General features: G+C 54.1%; 1 protein-coding gene across 1 annotated transcript in view; it reads right to left on the bottom strand.

Annotated features, from left to right (window-relative positions):
- Positions 1 to 8,351: 8,351 nt before the first annotated feature.
- Positions 8,352 to 16,558, bottom strand: part of MAPK4 (mitogen-activated protein kinase 4) — a 55,062-nt gene continuing 46,855 nt past the window's right edge. The window contains exons 5-6 of the mRNA XM_050987271.1: positions 14,459 to 14,660; positions 8,352 to 11,978 (exon numbers count right to left, since the gene is read on the bottom strand). Coding sequence (XP_050843228.1) covers positions 11,291 to 11,978; positions 14,459 to 14,660 — 890 coding nt within the window. The 3' untranslated portion in view covers positions 8,352 to 11,290. The remainder of the gene's footprint in view (positions 11,979 to 14,458; positions 14,661 to 16,558) is intronic.

Raw genomic sequence — 16,558 nt, 5'->3', positions numbered from 1 at the left:
TGCGGCAGCAACTGACAAAAATAACAGAGAAACCTGCCAGAAAAGATCCATTAACCTTCACAGGTCTCAAATTGCCCTGGTTGGAGAGGCTATAAAATGCATTTTCTGTACCTGTTAGCACGGTGTCATAGAGTCAGCCCTGACTTTTCTGTGTCTAGGGAAGGATGGCATCCCAACCACTGCAAAACGATTTCATTTCCTACAAAGTGGGGAGAGAGCTGATAAGCAGAGTGCCATCCTGGCAGTAAGGAGAAATGGCTTTTCTCTTTTTGTCATCATTCCCCTGCTGGGCTGCTGGCCATCCATGGGACTCTGCTAGACCAGTGTTACAGCTGCTGGCCACAGCATTCCCTCTGTGTCCTGCTTGAACTCCTCTGCATTTCATCCTACACATGCTCCCACTGGACACGTGCTGCTAGCTGAACCTCAAAATCCAGCTTCTCCTGTGGAAAAGGGCTGGTATTAAAACACTGAAACATTTAGGCTGGAAAATACCTGGTTGAGAGTATATCATGATGAGTTTTTACATCTCACACAAAGAGCAAAGGACAGAAATCTCTTACATCAATTGTGCATTTTGTCACTTCACAGAAAGCACAGATATCTGGGCTTGGGACAATGTCAGATGTCTCAGTTATGAGGCATCTGGGTAGGGAGATGTGAGAGTTACAAAAACTCTGTTATAAGGTGAGCTTTGGCACTTATTCAGAAGCCCTTCTGTAGTTTAAATTACAGAGAGCCTAACTCAATCAAGAGTTCATCAGCGATGTTGTGAAGGGAAGTCTCCAATTATCGACAACTTCACAAACAGGATTTTTCTCTTTTCTGAGAGCAAGGGAACTTGAGCCTCTTAGAAATCCAGCCCTACTTAGCTAACATGTTTTGTTTCCTTTTTCCCTCCTGGCTGAAGCTTGTTTTCCTCACTGCAAGGGTCAGGTGGGCTGAGGCTGAAGGGAATCAACACCTAAAGGTACGTGAGGATTGAAGGGGCAGGACGGAGCTGCAGGAGCCATGGCCCCGCTCTGCTCTGAGGTCTACGGCAGGAAGCAAGCCACCAGAGAGTGAATATTAGGAACAGCTTACCCTCCCGTGCCTGCTCCTGACTGCTTCAGGTTCCCCAGAGTGCCTCCCAGGAAGATTTGCTGCTCCCTTTCCTTTCCAGACCCTCGGCTGAGGCTGTGTGCCCGGCAGGGTTGATCACCCCTTCGGTCCCCGGGTGGGTTCTGGGGCGCCTGGCATCTCTGCTGTGATTTAATGGGGCTGGGCTCCCTCTGGGACCCTGCAGCAGGGCCTGCTGAGGGCTGTCACCACCTCCAGCCCCACCACGGCCATCCCTGAGCCCCCAGAGTGGCCAGGCCCTGCTGGAACCCAAAGTGCAGAACTCTCAGAACTCCGGGCCTGTAAGCCAAAGCCTGGAATTAAACACAGGATTTGATCTGAAACCTCAGAAACGGTTCCCAAACTTGCTAGAAATGAGAATGTGGATTTATAGCTCAAACAGAGACATGTTGAGTGAAGGAAAGTTTAGAGTTTTAGAGTTTAAGATATAGAAAAATAAAAGTGGTTACAGAGGTGAACAAGGAGTTCAGAATGCAGTGCTGTGGGTAAGATATAGAAAAATAAAAGTGGTTACAGAGTTGAACAAGGAGTTCAGAATGCAGTGCTGTGGGTAAGATATAGAAAAATAAAAGTGGTTACAGAGTTGAACAAGGAGTTCAGAATGCAGTGCTGTAGGTAAGATATAGAAAAATAAAAGGGGTTACAGAGGTGAACAAGGAGTTCAGAATGCAGTGCTGTGGGTAAGATATAGAAAAATAAAAGTGGTTACAGAGTTGAACAAGGAGTTCAGAATGCAGTGCTGTAGGTAAGATATAGAAAAATAAAAGGGGTTACAGAGGTGAACAAGGAGTTCAGCATGCAGTGCTGTAGGTTTGTGTATCGCAACAAGATTGGCTAAATAAGCTCACACTGTAACATGGGTCCATAAGACGAAATATTTAAAGGTTAGGTCAAAACCATAAATATCCTTGTTGGCAGTGTTTTATTGGTCAACAAATCCTTTGGAGGTCTTTACCTAAGGGTCTTGTGGTCTTCTGAGCCATGCAGTGAAGATGTGAGCTGAACTCACCCTTCCTGCCTGCGCAGAAGAGAAGAACAATAAACCACATTATCAAAACCAACTCAGAGGTCCTGTCTCAACCTCCTTCCGAAATTCCCCACAGGTGAGCTCTCACAGGGCCGGAGCAGGGCTGCAGCCAGGGTGTGTTTTCAGCGTGGCCGAGCTCAGGAGGGTCAGTCCATTGCTGCTCCTCAGCCCCAGTGCAGCCCCTGCAGAGTGCAGCCCTCGGAGCACGCCCATGGGAACAGCAGCTGCACCTGCTGCTTTTGGGATGTTCACTTCACACGGCGCTTCCAGAGGCCAAACAACCAGGTACTGTGCTTTTTCACTTTCTGATAAACGGGTGTGAATGACAGCTGTCCACCATCCCTGCCCCAAGCGTCTGGGGAGATGCAGAGCACCGAGAGCTACAGCACCAGGCTGCTGCTCAGAAGGACTCTGACTTGAAATTTTGACCTCCTCCAAGAGATCATGTGCTGCTCTCTGTGGGACCAAAAGCAACTTGCAACATAAATTTTTGAATATTGTTACAAATGATGAGTGGTTTTAAAGGATGGTTTAGCAGGCACACCTGTCAGCTCAGTGCTACCTGGGGAGGGGAAGGTGGCTGATCCCTGGGGTGTTTGTGAGGGTCCCCAGGATGAGGGAAGAGATGAGAATCTGGCTCCATGTTCTCAGAAGGCTGATTTAATGATATATATTATATTAAAGAATGCTATACTAAAACTATACTAAAGAAAGAGAAAGGATACATCAGAAGGTTTAGCAAGGATGAATAATGAAAGCTCATGATATATATTATATGTAAAGAATGCTATACTAAAACTATACTAAAGAAAGAGAAAGGATACATCAGAAGGTTTAGCAAGGATGAATAATGAAAGCTCATGACTGGCTCCTCAGAGTCCAACACAGCTGATGGTGAACAATAAGTTAAAACAATTCACATGGAACCAATCAAGGAGGCACCTGTGGTAAACGATCTCCAGACCACATTCCAAAGCAATCAGATAATTATTGTTTACATTTCTTACAAAAGGGTTTTTCAGAAAATATGACAGTGACACATCCCTTCTGCCACCCTTGTCAGAGGGGACACTGGGCGTGCTGTCTAAGCTGACCTTGGGAGCTTACCTGTTTCAGCCACGCTGACACAACCCAGGAGGGCTGGCCAGAAACAGCAAAATTTCCTTTTCTGTTCCAAGATCTGCTGCCAAAATGCCACCCCAAGCAAGTGCAGTGCACAGCCTCTCGCATGCAAAGCTGTCTCAAATGACTTTGCTGACCTTCCTGGGGATGATGTGCTGAAATGCTCCGCTGGAGAAAACCCGCCAGACACAATTCAGCAGGACTAAACACCTCCTGGCTTTCTTCATTCTTCTTTCTTCAGGCCTACACCTGCTCCTCACAGCTCACACATATCCCAGCAGCTGTGATCCCATTATTTTTACCACGGGGGAAAAGCTTGGTGTGAAATCCCAGACCGCTGGTGCACCTCCCTGGAAATCTTCTGTGTGTCACAGGCACTGGAAATGGAGGTCTGCTGGAGGATGTAAGGTGAGAGCAGGGCTCTGGCCCTGGGGTCGATCTGTGGGGGCTAACCCAGGCAGTGGATGGGGAAAGCCGGAACCCAAGTGTGGTGAATTTCCCTGCAGAGGGCGGCCTGTCCTTGCCTAAGACAGCTTGCGGTCCCAAGAGCTGCACGACTTTGAAATTAAAATGAAACAAAATCAAACAAAAATCCAACAGTTTTAGAGAGGATCACAGCTACTCCCACCTCCCAGTCGCTGGGGAAGAGCTGCCTTGCCGAGTGCCAGCCCTGGCTCGAGGGCATAGCCCAAAAGGAGATCTTTGTCTGGCTGCAGTTCTGCACCCCGGCACCTCAGCTGGGGACAGGCTCCTGCTGGCACTCCCCGAGCCCACCACTCTGCCACCCTCTCACTCACTCTTTGCTCTGTCCTCGGAGAGCAGATCCTGGCTCCTCTGTGGTGGTGCTGAGCAGGGAGCTCGGTGTGTCCCGAGGAAGCTCAGCCAGCGGTGAGCCGGAGCAGCAGGGATGTGCGGGCTCGGTGCCTGCCCTTCCTGGACCAGCTGCTGCAGGAGGTGGGCTCCCTGCCGCTCGTTTTAACTCCAGTGCCCTGAGCCAGGTGGCCTTCAAAGGTACCTTCCCACCCAAACTGTTCCATGATTCTATAAAAGCTTCACTGTTGGAAAACAAAACCAGATCACACCTCACTCTTTTCATCAGTCAGCCTCAAAGCATTTTTTTTTCACCCCCTTCGTCCTGTTTTGCAAGTGAGATTGAGGACACGCACTCAGAGCTCAGCAGACCTCAGGGAGGAGTAGGCTGCAGAGCAAGCTCTGCCTGGCTCCAAATCACGGGTTTGAGCACCAGGGCTGGCTGACAGAAGCTGAGTGTGAGCACAGTGATGCTCCTGTGAAAATCCAGGAGCACAGAGAGACCCTGTCGCTCCTGGGGGAGCGGCTCAAAGTGGCAGACGAGAGGAGGGAGCACCTTAGCCTTTACTGACAGCTCCTGTGTTCCAGGGATGTGGTCTGGAGTGACACAGACCTGCTGTGGGAACACCCTTGCCTGGAGCAGAGTGACAAACAGGTCTGCCCACATCTGGCTCAGTCAGTGTGAAATGTCCCTCGGTGCCTCTGGAGACGTGGAGTCACAGCCAAAGGAAGACACCAGGGCTCCTGCTGCGCAGCCCCTCTGCCAATGCCTCCCTGGTTCAATATTTCAGCGTGTTGCTCAGCAGCTCACAGGCTGGCACGTCTGCCACCGTGGCTTTTGGTTCCCCGTTTGTTTATCCATCAGAGGCTGAGGGATGGCACAGCCTGTCTGAGGATGAAGGGGTGACACAGCGACTGCCACCCAGCTCTCTGCAGACACCAATGCCACAACCCTGTCCCCAGCAGGCCTCTCCCGCTGCCAGGGCCGTGGGGCAGCTCCCCCAGGCTCTGGGGGCACTCAGAGGGTGCTGGGGCACAGCTCTGGGATGAGATGGACACGCTCAGAAATGGCATGGGCCGTGCACAGGCAGTGTGAGCCCCTGATCTGCTGCTAATTTTGGGCAGAAAAGCTGATTCCTCTGCCTCCTTTTGTAGGCAGGCAATGAGGTGTCTGGGCTGTGGCACACAGAGCAGGCTGAGTATGTGGCAGCAGCACTCCAGTGTGTGGCCTTGTCCTGCTGCTGTGACAGACTTTGGAGCCTGTAATGAATAAACATGGCATACCATCTTCTCTGGAGAGAGAGGATTTTCTTCTTCCTTCCTTTCACAGGGGACACTTCCATGGGACACACAAGGAAAATCTGGAGGCCCCTCCAGTCCATGTTTAACTGTTCCCAGGAGGGCTCTCTCTGGTTTATGGACCTCCCTGACAAGTGTGTGCCTACAGAGGACAGACAGCAGCAGTACAAGGGTCCTGCCTTGCCCAGCCTTCCTCACACCCAGCTGTGCCAAGGATTGACTCTGGAGCCTGAGGAGATGCTCTCAGGTGAGGCTGTGCTGTGCCCCTGCAGGAACTGCTCTGGGCACTGAGGACTGTTCCTTGGAAGGACAGCAGTTCTCTGCATCCACACACATCCCATATATCCGTCTCCTATAAAAACGTGGGCTACTTGCTCAGGGATGGAATAACTCCAGTACCAACCACCTCCAGCAGGTTGGAAAAGCTGATGTCATGTATGAGGAGAGCCCAGATCCTCTGAGCATTTCGTCTATGGTCTGCTGACCCCTACCACAGCACAGAGAAGTTCTCCTAAGGGAGGAATTCCCAAAGGCGTGGCTGACCTTTGTCATGAGAAGGCAAGCTGGAGCCGCGAGGCTGGAAACAAGACTTCCCGGTCGGGAGTGCCGATCCAGGGCCGGCCAGGTGCTCAGCACACGAAGCACGAGTGTTTATGTGCACAGGCAGAGGTGAGTCCTGCTGTGCCTGGCTGGCTCCAGACCGTGCACACGGCGAGGCTCCTCTCCCCTCTTCCCTCTCCCCTCTCCCCTCTCCCCTCTCCCCTCTCCCCTCTCCCCTCTCCCCTCCTAAACCGCGGAGTGCTTCAGGGAAAGGCTTACCTGGATCACTGGTGGCCTCAGCGGCTCCTGGGCACAGGGATTTGCAGAGCACGGGAAGGACGCTTCGGGCTGAAGGCATTCCCTGCCCTCCCTGGGGAGCGTGGCTGCCTCTGGATGCTCTCGGGGCAGCGTCCGGGAGCTGCGGCACCGAACGGGTGCGACGGGGCACTCCTCACGGAACGCTCCGACTGGCACCGCGGTGGCCGGCCGCCTTTGGGGGCAGACAGCACACACGCATTTGAAAGGGAGTATTTCAGCTCGAAATTGCCGTCCTGCGCCCCGTTTCACCCCACCCACAGGGCAGTAACCCTGCGGGAGCAGCGGGCTGAGCTCACGGACAGGCGAGGGCACCGCCGGCTACCCCCCAGCCCCGCTCACAGCCACACGGGTGCTGGTCCCGGGCCCGAAGCTCCCCTGGCCACAGCCTCGCCAGGTTCAGGCTGTTCCACTGGCCCCCTCTTCCCTCCTGAAGTGCCTTATGGACTAGCAGGAATGTTCCAGGAGTTTGAAATCTCTGGTGGACACAAACGCTTCATGCTGCGTTGACATACACAGGAGCTAACTCTATTTTTCAGAATAGCTGGCGCTATCAAAGATGGCCTTGTGTATATTCTCTCCAAAGCTTCATAAAAATTCATATAAACGTCCTAAAACACCTAATTTTCACTGCAATGAAAGCAACCATTCAGAGACCCTTTTGTTAGACTTTATTCCACCACAACGCAAGACCAGGCTGGGTAAGACCGTGTGTGAAAGGATTGTGTTTTTTAAGACAGAATGTTTTTATTTTAATAAGTAAAAACCTACCCTGAATTTAGCAATATGATTGTAACAAACCAGCCTCCCCAGTGCCTAGATGGCAGTTTAAAATACTGGGGTGAGCACGGCTTCAGAGAGTGAAGATGCTCTTTGAGAGGACCCCATTCACCCGAATATTGTACTGCTTCAGAATCAAACTCTGCCTTTCAAAGTGTCAAAGGCAACAATTCACAAGCAAACGCCATATGGTGCATTTTTTCTCTTCAATTCCTCTTAGAACCAGCTGAAAAAGACAGAACATTTCAGAGCTGAAATGTCTGCATGCCACACCGTACAGTGCTCTCACTGCAAGCTCTCAAAAGCTGTAGATGGTGGCATCAAATTGCTCCAAGGGACAGAACTGATCATTTGCAGTCCAGTCTCCAAAAAGACCACTTGTAAAATGCACTGACACTGTGTTGTGGTTTTCCTCTGGGGTCTGGGAGGGATTTGCAGAGGACAAAGCTCCCAGGATGTCCCCAAAGCCCCTTTTAAAAGGCAGCTAAGTGGTTATTTTTGTTACTGCCATCGCGGGGCTCTGCAGGCCTGGCTAGTGCAGCTCTGTGACGGTGTAACAGCTGCTGAGCCCCGGCACGATTAAAAATAAACTGCGGCAAAAATAGGCACAGATTTGTGACTGAGGAAGAACAATCACCGGGGCACAGCAGAACCGATGGAGGCATCTTTCTGACATTTAAGGGGGTTTTTAAACCACCTTCCTGATGGGTTCCCAGCTTCTAGCCAGTGGGTGGCCCTAGGGGAAGGGCAGATCCTGGTCAGGAGCCACCAGGAGCAGCTCCTGCAGTTTCAGGGAGGGATTTTTCTGCTCCCCCTGTTGCTCTTTAATTTAAACCCAGAACAGCTGGAGGCCCCACATCTCTGAGCCCTGGGTGTGCACCCACGCCAGGGCCACGTGGGCTTGGGGCCACCACAGTGTCACCAGCAACAGCAGCGCTCTGTGTCTCTTTCAATGAGCCCCCTCTGAAAATTTACTGAAATACCCGGTGGGTGATCTTGCACTCATCAAGAAATGATTCTTCAGACTGCCTGAGACGCAGATGGTGACCAAGCCAAAATTCCCTCCCGGCCACCCTGAGGGCTCAGACAGCCTGAACCTGCCAAAACAAAGCGGGGTGAGAGGCAGCCCAACGCCAAGAATGCAAACATTCCCCTGATGCAGGTCCTCATGGTCACTCTTAAGCACGGTCACTCACTTTTCCAACTGAGTGAATGCCACGATTTGTGGAATTCTGCAGACTTTTACTCCAGTACTGGAGTGGACGCTTCACAATAAAAATAATAATTTATAAAATAATTACACACTGCCATGCAAGGAAGGCTCAGGCCTTACATTTTATTTCTGCAAATGAGAGACAGATCTGGCTTGTGATCAGCTAAGCACACTCAGGTAACAAATTAAAGCCATCCCTCTTATCCCCGTTTCCCAGCATGTGATGCTGAGGTTTTAGAACAACATTAAATAAGAGCTCACAAAGCAAGATGGAAAATCCAGAGTGGTGGCAACACGCTCCATTTGCTTGTTACCGAGTCCGTTTTACACCTTAATTGTGGGCCCACAAGACAATACCCAAAACCAAAACTGTTTCTTTCTTTCACGGCCGTAATAAACAGTCCTGCAGGCCTCTGGAGAAGAAGTGACAGCCCAAGGGAAATGGCTTCTGGATTGAGGGGATGTGGCCACCGCTGCCCGGCCGGGAGAGCGTGGCTTGTGAGGGCCAACTCTCGTGTTCAGCCCCCATCACCGCGGGCTGCTCTGTCTCCAGAGGAGTTCCAGGGTCACCGAGCTGCTCTCCTCCTGCGGTCCTGGCTCTGCTGGCCACGGGTGCTGAGCCCAGCTGGCCGCCCTGCTGCAGCACTGTGCCTCTCCCACCGGCACGGGCTCCGGCCAGAGCCCCGGGACACAGCCTGACCCGCTGTCTGCTCCTCCCCAGCACACCTCCCCAGCCTGCCAGGCCAGCCCCAAACCCTGCTGGCTGCTGCGGGGTGCCACAGGGCTGAGCGGGACCGTGGGCACTGGGATACGGGCAGGGGGACATAGGGAACGGGATACGGGCAGTGAGACTGTGGGCAGTGGGACCGTGGGGAGCAGGACCGTGGGCAGCATGAGACCGTGGGCAGTGGGATACAGGCAGTGGGACTGTGGGGAGCAGGACTGTGGGCAGTGGGACTGTGGGCAGTGGGACCGTGGGCAGTGGGATATGGGCAGTGGGACTGTGGGCAGTGGGATCTGGGCAGTGGGACTGTGGGCAGTGGGATATGGGCAGTGGGATATGGGCAGTGGGACCATGGGCAGTGGGACTGTGGGCAGTGGGACTGTGGGCAGTGGGATATGGGCAATGGGACTGTGAGCAGTGGGACCGTGGGCAGTGGGACCGTGGGGAGCAGAACCATGGTCAGCCAGCCACGGTCAGCGGGCTGGTTGGATCTGCTCCAGCGCGGGGCGGCTGCTCCTGGCACTGGAATGTCCCCCACCAGCAGTGAAAGTGCAGAGCTTTAGTTGAGGTATATCAATCATCTGCAACACACCAGAAACCAAACCCCTGTCTCTGTCCTGTTTCCCCTTTCTAAACCACTCTGGGGGACATCCAAACACTCAAAGCAAAGACCAGAGACGAATGGCTTTGCCTTTCTGAGCCCTTCTCCACCAGCTTTGCCTTCCAAATGCCTTCCCCATCCCTGGGCTTGCAGCCCACCCCATGCTGGCAGCTGGCTGCCTTCCCACCAGTGCTGCTGACCGGCTGGAGCAGCGGCGTTTCCACCACCCTGGTGTGACATCTTCACAGTAGGAACACGTTTTTGGGCTTGTCAAGGCCGACTGCAGCTAAACCTGCTCCTGGTCCCAGCAAGGACAGAGCCCAGGGCTAACACAGGAAACACTGCTGTTAGTTATCTGAGCCTCACACCAGTTTCTTCACATCTCAGGGCATTTAGCGGACTGCTTGTTAGAAGGGTGGAAGCAATGAATAGAGGAGTAGTTAACCGTGGGCCTTGCAGTACTGAACACAGCAGCTTCTCTGGCACAGACGTGAGCAGCGCCGCTGTGCCAGGCAGCACGGCAGCAGGATGGCCAGGAAGGCAGAGGCTGTCTCGTGTGGCACTATTTACACATCTCCATTGAAAAAGCTGCCGAGTCGGGTTAAATATAAGTATAGAACATTTCTTCCATATACAAACTCTTGTTAGCTGATTAGTTATTAAGGTGCTCAGAAGTGTGGATGAAAACAGAAGGTACAGTAGATCAGCTGTGTCTTCATCTATTTACACACAGTTGCCTGCGGACACCAGCATGTCCCACAGAGGCTGGGAGCCAAGTGGTCGGTCACGGATCTCATGCCACAGGCACTGTTGTTTCCTTCACGAGATCTTTGTCAGGAGGAAAGCCAGCAGTACCGTGGTTCCTTTTCCAGCAGCAGAGCTGGCTGGGAGCCCTCGCTGGGTGCGTGAGGCTGGTGGTGCCGGGCACGTCACCCCGTGGGCACCCTGCTCCAGCCCTCCCTGCTGGAATTCTGCTGGTCTGGTGGCAGCTCTCCCAGGCAGGACTGGCAGCAGCACCAGGCTGTGGCACTGGAGCTCATCCCGAGTGCTGGGAAAGCTCAGATCCCCGTGCATCCCCTGCTGCACCCCGTGCAGCCAAAGGGGAGATTTTGGTGTGAGAAACCACAAACCAGCAAAATGCACTTAGCAAAAATTTTGTCTTCTTCTCAGAAAAAATAAAACAAATCCCCAGCGGCCCATCCTTTGTAGGTCAAATTTCTTCCCCACTAACATTCTCAGAGAGTGTTTTTTTTCTGTCTGATGGCCAAACTCTCCCTGTGGTTCCATTCTCTGCTGACTGATGGCTGGCATCACTTTATTCCATACCTGTACTCACACAGGCGCCTCAGAGGGGCTCAGAGTTCGGCGTTTTGGGAACCTGTCCAACCAGGAGGGTACCTGACCACAGTGAAAATGTTAACCTGTGTCCTTGTCACTTCAAGTTGCTATAGAAAAAGGAAGGAATAGAAGTCTATTTGACTACTGTTTGCAAACCTACCATGTACTGTCGTTTCCCCCCTCGTACATTTAAGTTTCAAACAGGTCCCAGAGATGGCAAGGCAAGATTGTTAAGGCAGTGTAAGAAACTCAGTCTTTCACTCACGCCTCTCGATCCCCTTAGAAGCCCTCTAAGGCATCGAGGGGGGCGTGTGGTTTGTGCTTGCCTTTCCCGAGGAAGGCGTTTGGTGCAGTGGGAGGAGGGTGCGCTCAGGGGAGGGAGCTGCAGCGGGGCGGGCGCACTCACCACCGCTCCTTCTGGTACACCTCAGCCTGCACCATGTCCCCGGGGTGCTCCGAGATGCAGGCCCCGTTGATCTCGTTGAGCTTGTTGTCCGGAAGGTCCTCGGGCTTTGTGCAAAGTTTCAGCGCCCTGGAGATGAAGACGTCCAGGTTGAAGTCGGGGTCGGTCTCACCGCTGACCTCGGCGGGCTCCTTGTGGAGGCGGTGAGGAGAGGAGGGCAGGCTCCGCTCCTGCATCTCCGGGAGAGAGCTGGGGCACTCCAGCCCCACCTGCGTGCTCTTCACCCACTGGGCAATCTCCAGGAACAGGTTGGACGGCTCCTCTTCCAGCGACAGCTCAGCTGCGGGCGCTATGGTTGCCCTTTTCCAGTGGGATAAATCCAGAATGAGCTTGGGCTCTGAGTAGTGGTGGGGCTTGCTGTCTCTCCAGAGCAGCTTGTCCAAGTAGGAGGGCGATCCCACTTTGTAGTCACACGACTTCCCGCAGTCGGCGTCAAACACTCGGTCCATGGAGGAGTGGGAGAGCTCCAGGAAGCGCTCCGAGCTGCTCTGCGAGTATTTCCGCGGGTCCACCTGCGCCTCCTCCGCCGCGGGCTCCGAGCCCGCCCGCGGGTCCCGCTGCACCTCGTCCATGTCGTGGGGCTTGTCGTGCCTCCAGTCCAGCTCGGAGGAGAGGCTGATGTGGTACCTGCCAAGGACACGCTGCTGTGACACACGGGCAGCACGGCCTGCTGCCAGCACAGCAGCAGCAGCAGTGCCAGCCCCAGCACGGCTGTGGCTTGCTCGGCTCTCTGCCTGCTGGGTTAGTGTCTTACCGACAGCACAGAGAGCCTTCTTCTGCCTGAACCTGCCAGGGGCCAACAGCTCTCCTTTATCAAGAGCCTGAGATGCAGGAAGGCAAGCCCAACAAGCAAACTGAGTGGCCCCTTCCTTGAGATGCTGATCACCTCCACTCGGGACTAAAACATGATTAATTCCAACAATTACCAATCCGTCCCCAGCCCAGGGACCTCGGCTGAGCCCTTCCTCTTTGGTGGCAGAACAGTAAAAGACATGAACTTAAAACTGACAGAACCAGAGGACACAGCCTCTAGCTGCACCAAGGGAAATTTAGGTTGGATATCAGGAAAAAGCTTCTCATGGAAAGAGAGATAAAGTTCTGGAATGGCTGCCCAGGGAGGTGGTGGAGTCACCATCCCTGGATGTGTTTAAAACGAGACTGGATGTGGCACTGGTGCCAGGGTTTAGCTGAGGTGTTAGGGCATGGGTTGGACTCAATGATCTTGAAGGTCTCTTCCAACCTGGTGATTCTGTGAATTCTGTGAGCAGCCACACTGAGGCTGGGCATCACCAGTTTGTTCTGATGTCAAGGACCCAGAGCATTCCCGGAGGGTCACCTTGCCCAGTGACAGCTTCAAGTCCCTGACAGGACCTCGCTGACAGCACCCATGCTCTCCAGTGACACCTGATGCAGTGGTTCCTAGCTGGGCTGCCTGTGGAATGCGTTATCCCAGCTCCTGGGGCCTCCCACAGCAACCAGCTGCTCTTCAGGTGTCCCACAGCACACAGCCAAAGCCACCTCCTGTCCCCAGAACAGCTGGCTCGTGCTGCAGAGCCCACAGCCTGGCACTGGATGTCCCCAGCCGGGGCAGGACAGCCTCACCCTCAGCCTCATGTGTCACAGCAAGGAAGCCAGCCGCGGAGGAGGTGACAGGGTGCCTCCAGCTGCTGCTCTGGGGCTGTGGAGGGGCACTGAGGGCAGATATCCTGCTTCCAGCCTTCCCCCCGCCCGACTGAGCCCCCAGACCCACCCTGATGCTTCCCCACTCAGACAAACAGACAGGGGGTAAGGGGAGGGAGGGATGCCTTTGGGTAACCCTTTCAGTGCTGGAGAAACCCAGCGGATGGGGAAGGCGAGGAGATTGAACTGCTCTGCAGAGAGGAACGGTGCTGCAGGCACCCTCAGCCAGCTCATCCCCACAGCCAGAAGGGCTCTACGGAAAACTGAGCCTGGTACATTCTTAGCTGCTTATTTTGTCCTGCCTGCTCCAGCGGTGGCCTGGCCAGTGACCGGGGTGACCACCTGGAATGTGGGACACCTCAGCCCAAGGCTCTGAGCTGCTCTAGACTTCAGCACAGCTTCCAGCAAACCATTTAAATGGCAGCTCAACTCAGGATTTTTTCCAAGGCCCCCAGGCCTGTGGCCTCTGGGGTTTTCGCCTTGAAAAGCGGTGAATAGAGCGCTCCACATCAGGCCCAAAAGGGACAAGAATGACATTATTTTGTGCCTGTACTGCAGGGACAGAGGGCAGAGGGAAGGGCTGCAGAGCCACTTAGGCCCCCATGGCTGTGAGTCAAACCAGGAGCAGAAGGGCACTCAGCAACTGGGATGTGCAGGCTCAGCTTCTGGTCCCTGTGGAATCCAGGAGGAGCCTCTGGGCGGCTCCAGCTTGGGCTGGAATTACAGCATGGCACAAAGAGGGAAAGGCAGGCATCTTTCGGGGTCTGGAACAGCGTGGAGGAGCTGGCCACGTCAGAGGTGTTGGGGAAGGGGAAACAGAAAAACCTTATAGGTATGATTGCTTGGCAAAAGATGTTGAGAATATAGAAAGTAGAAGTGAGAGTGAAATGAAAGCAAGCTTTGAGATCCCTCAGTTACTGAATGACTGGGAAACTGGTGGGGCTGGCTGAAGGTAATCCCCTTGTGATGAAATAAAAGGACCTGCTTGCAGGCAGCTCCAAGGGGCCGAGCAGACCCTGCTGGCTGGGCAGAAGGGCCCAAAGAGGAGATTTTAGGGTTTAAAATGGAACACAGCGTGGTGATATAATGATTCTTACAGGCTGTGTGTAAATGCTGTAGGATTTGTATCTCAGACTAGACTGAAGAGAGAATTAGAATATTCAGCACAGAAGATTTATGGTATTGTAAGGGGAACCTCACTCTCTTAGTCTGTTATCCTCTCACCCTCTCTCTCTCTCATCCTCTTTCCCACCCTCTTTACTGCTCCCAGCAGGGCCCTGCCCCCGGCCCTTTGCAATGACCCCAATGACCCCAATGACCCCTGGCTGCAGAGATCTCTGTCCCCATTGTCCCCACTGTCCCACCCCGCCGCTCCCCCCAGGGCTCCCCAGCCCAGCTCTGCCTGCAGCCCAGCCCTGGGGCGGTACCTGTCCCAGGTGGACATCTGGCTCTGGTTGGCCTCCATCAGCAGGATGTCATCGATCTCGTCCTCGATACGGAATGGGTGCTGCGACACCGGCTCGTCCTCGGGGCACGAGTAGGGGCTCATGTAGGGGTGCTGCAGCCCCATCTCGGCCGTCAGTCGGTCCATGGGGTTAAATGTCAGAATTTTCTCCAGAAAATCAATAGCTGCAAGGCAGAGACAGACAAGCTCACCATTCCTCAAAAGCAGAAACAGCTCCCCTGCCGTGATGGGCCTCATGGAGCCCTCCTGCAAATCCCCCTGGAGCTGGCCCAGGCTGGCCCAGGTGGACCCAAACCAGGCCCTTCTGTCTTTGCTGGGGTCCCCTGCCCCTCACGGGGGCTGTGAGCTTGCAGGGAACAACCCTGCAGCCCCAGGTGTCAGCTCCGGCAGCACGGCCAGGGAGTGACTGCGAGAGCTCCCTCAGGGCGGAACAGGACAGCACAGGGGTCACACACACAGAGATACAGCCCCAGATCTCAGCACAGAGATGGCAGCCCAGCCCAGAGCTGAGATCCCATCCCAGCACAGAGCTGAGATCCCATCCCAGCCCAGAGCTCATGTCCCATCCCAGCCCAGAGCTGAGATCCCATCCCAGCACAGAGCTGAGATCCCAGCACATAGCTGAGATCCCAGCCCAGAGCTGAGATCCCATCCCAGCCCAGAGCTGAGATCCCATCCCAGCCCAGAGCTGAGATCCCAGCACAGAGCTGAGATCCCAGCCCAGAGCTGAGATCCCATCCCAGCCCAGAGCTGAGATCCCATCCCAGCACAGAGCTGAGATCCCATCCCAGCCCAGAGCTGAGATCCCAGCCCAGCACAGAGCTGAGATCCCATCCCAGCACAGAGCTGAGATGCCATCCCAGCCCAGAGCTCATGTCCCATCCCAGCCCAGAGCTGAGATCCCATCCCAGCACAGAGCTGAGATCCCAGCACAGAGCTGAGATCCCATCCCAGCCCAGAGCTGAGATCCCAGCCCAGAGCTGAGATCCCATCCCAGCCCAGAGCTGAGATCCCATCCCAGCCCAGAGCTGAGATCCCATCCCAGCCCAGAGCTGAGATCCCATCCCAGCCCAGAGCTGAGATCCCATCCCAGCCCAGAGCTGAGATCCCATCCCAGCACAGAGCTGAGATCCCATCCCAGCCCAGAGCTGAGATTCCATCCCAGCACAGAGCTGAGATCCCATCCCAGCACAGAGCTGAGATCCCATCCCAGCACAGAGCTGAGATCCCATCCCAGCACAGAGCTGAGATCCCATCCCAGCCCAGAGCTGAGATTCCATCCCAGCACAGAGCTGAGATCCCATCCCAGCACAGAGCTGAGATCCCAGCCCAGCACAGAGCCCTCGGACACACTCGACAAGCACACTGTGTTTCAGACAGCTATTTCATCTCTTGGGCCCCACTGAAGTGGACTGGATTTACTGCAACTTTTAAAAGCCTTAGGCGTGACCGATGCCATGGAATTATTTTGCCCATTAATGTTGGAAGAACTCTGAGTGGCTGAAATAATTTTAGAAAGCCTGTGGTGCATGAACTCTTTCTGTGATGACAGGGAATTTGAGTGCAGTTAAACCCAAACACGGAGGGCTTGCTATGATTGCTTTGATGGTTCCGTTCACTGAGGTTATGTGAAAAGGTAAAATCCGGTCACTGAAGTTGCTGCTTATCCAGTTGATCTTTTCATGGGAAAGGATGGGAAACCTTTGAGTTCAGGCGATAAAAACAGGAATAATGCCTTTCTTCAGATACAGCTCGGCACTGAAACCTCCAGGAACATCCCCGGGGAAGGTGCAGTTGTGTGACTGGCACGGTGTCCGTAGGGACAGAACCCCCAGCAGGGAGGACAGCCACAGAGTGGCCCCAGAGCTCAAACAGAACCCAATTTCTGACTGTGTCCCTTGAGATTACCTCAGGGCTTGGTCTAATTCAGCAGAAGGAGCCAATTGCTCCGTGGGGACAGAGCCAGAACCCCCAGCAGGGAGGACAGCCACAGAGTGGCCCCAGAGCTCAAACAGAACCCAATTTCTGACTGTGTCCCTTGAGATTACCTCAGGGCTTGGTC

Source organism: Serinus canaria, chromosome Z, assembly GCF_022539315.1.
Source record: "Serinus canaria isolate serCan28SL12 chromosome Z, serCan2020, whole genome shotgun sequence".
Lineage (NCBI taxonomy): Eukaryota > Metazoa > Chordata > Aves > Passeriformes > Fringillidae > Serinus > Serinus canaria.
Note: the sequence above shows the minus strand (reverse complement) of the source record. Positions and strands in the feature narration are given on the sequence as shown.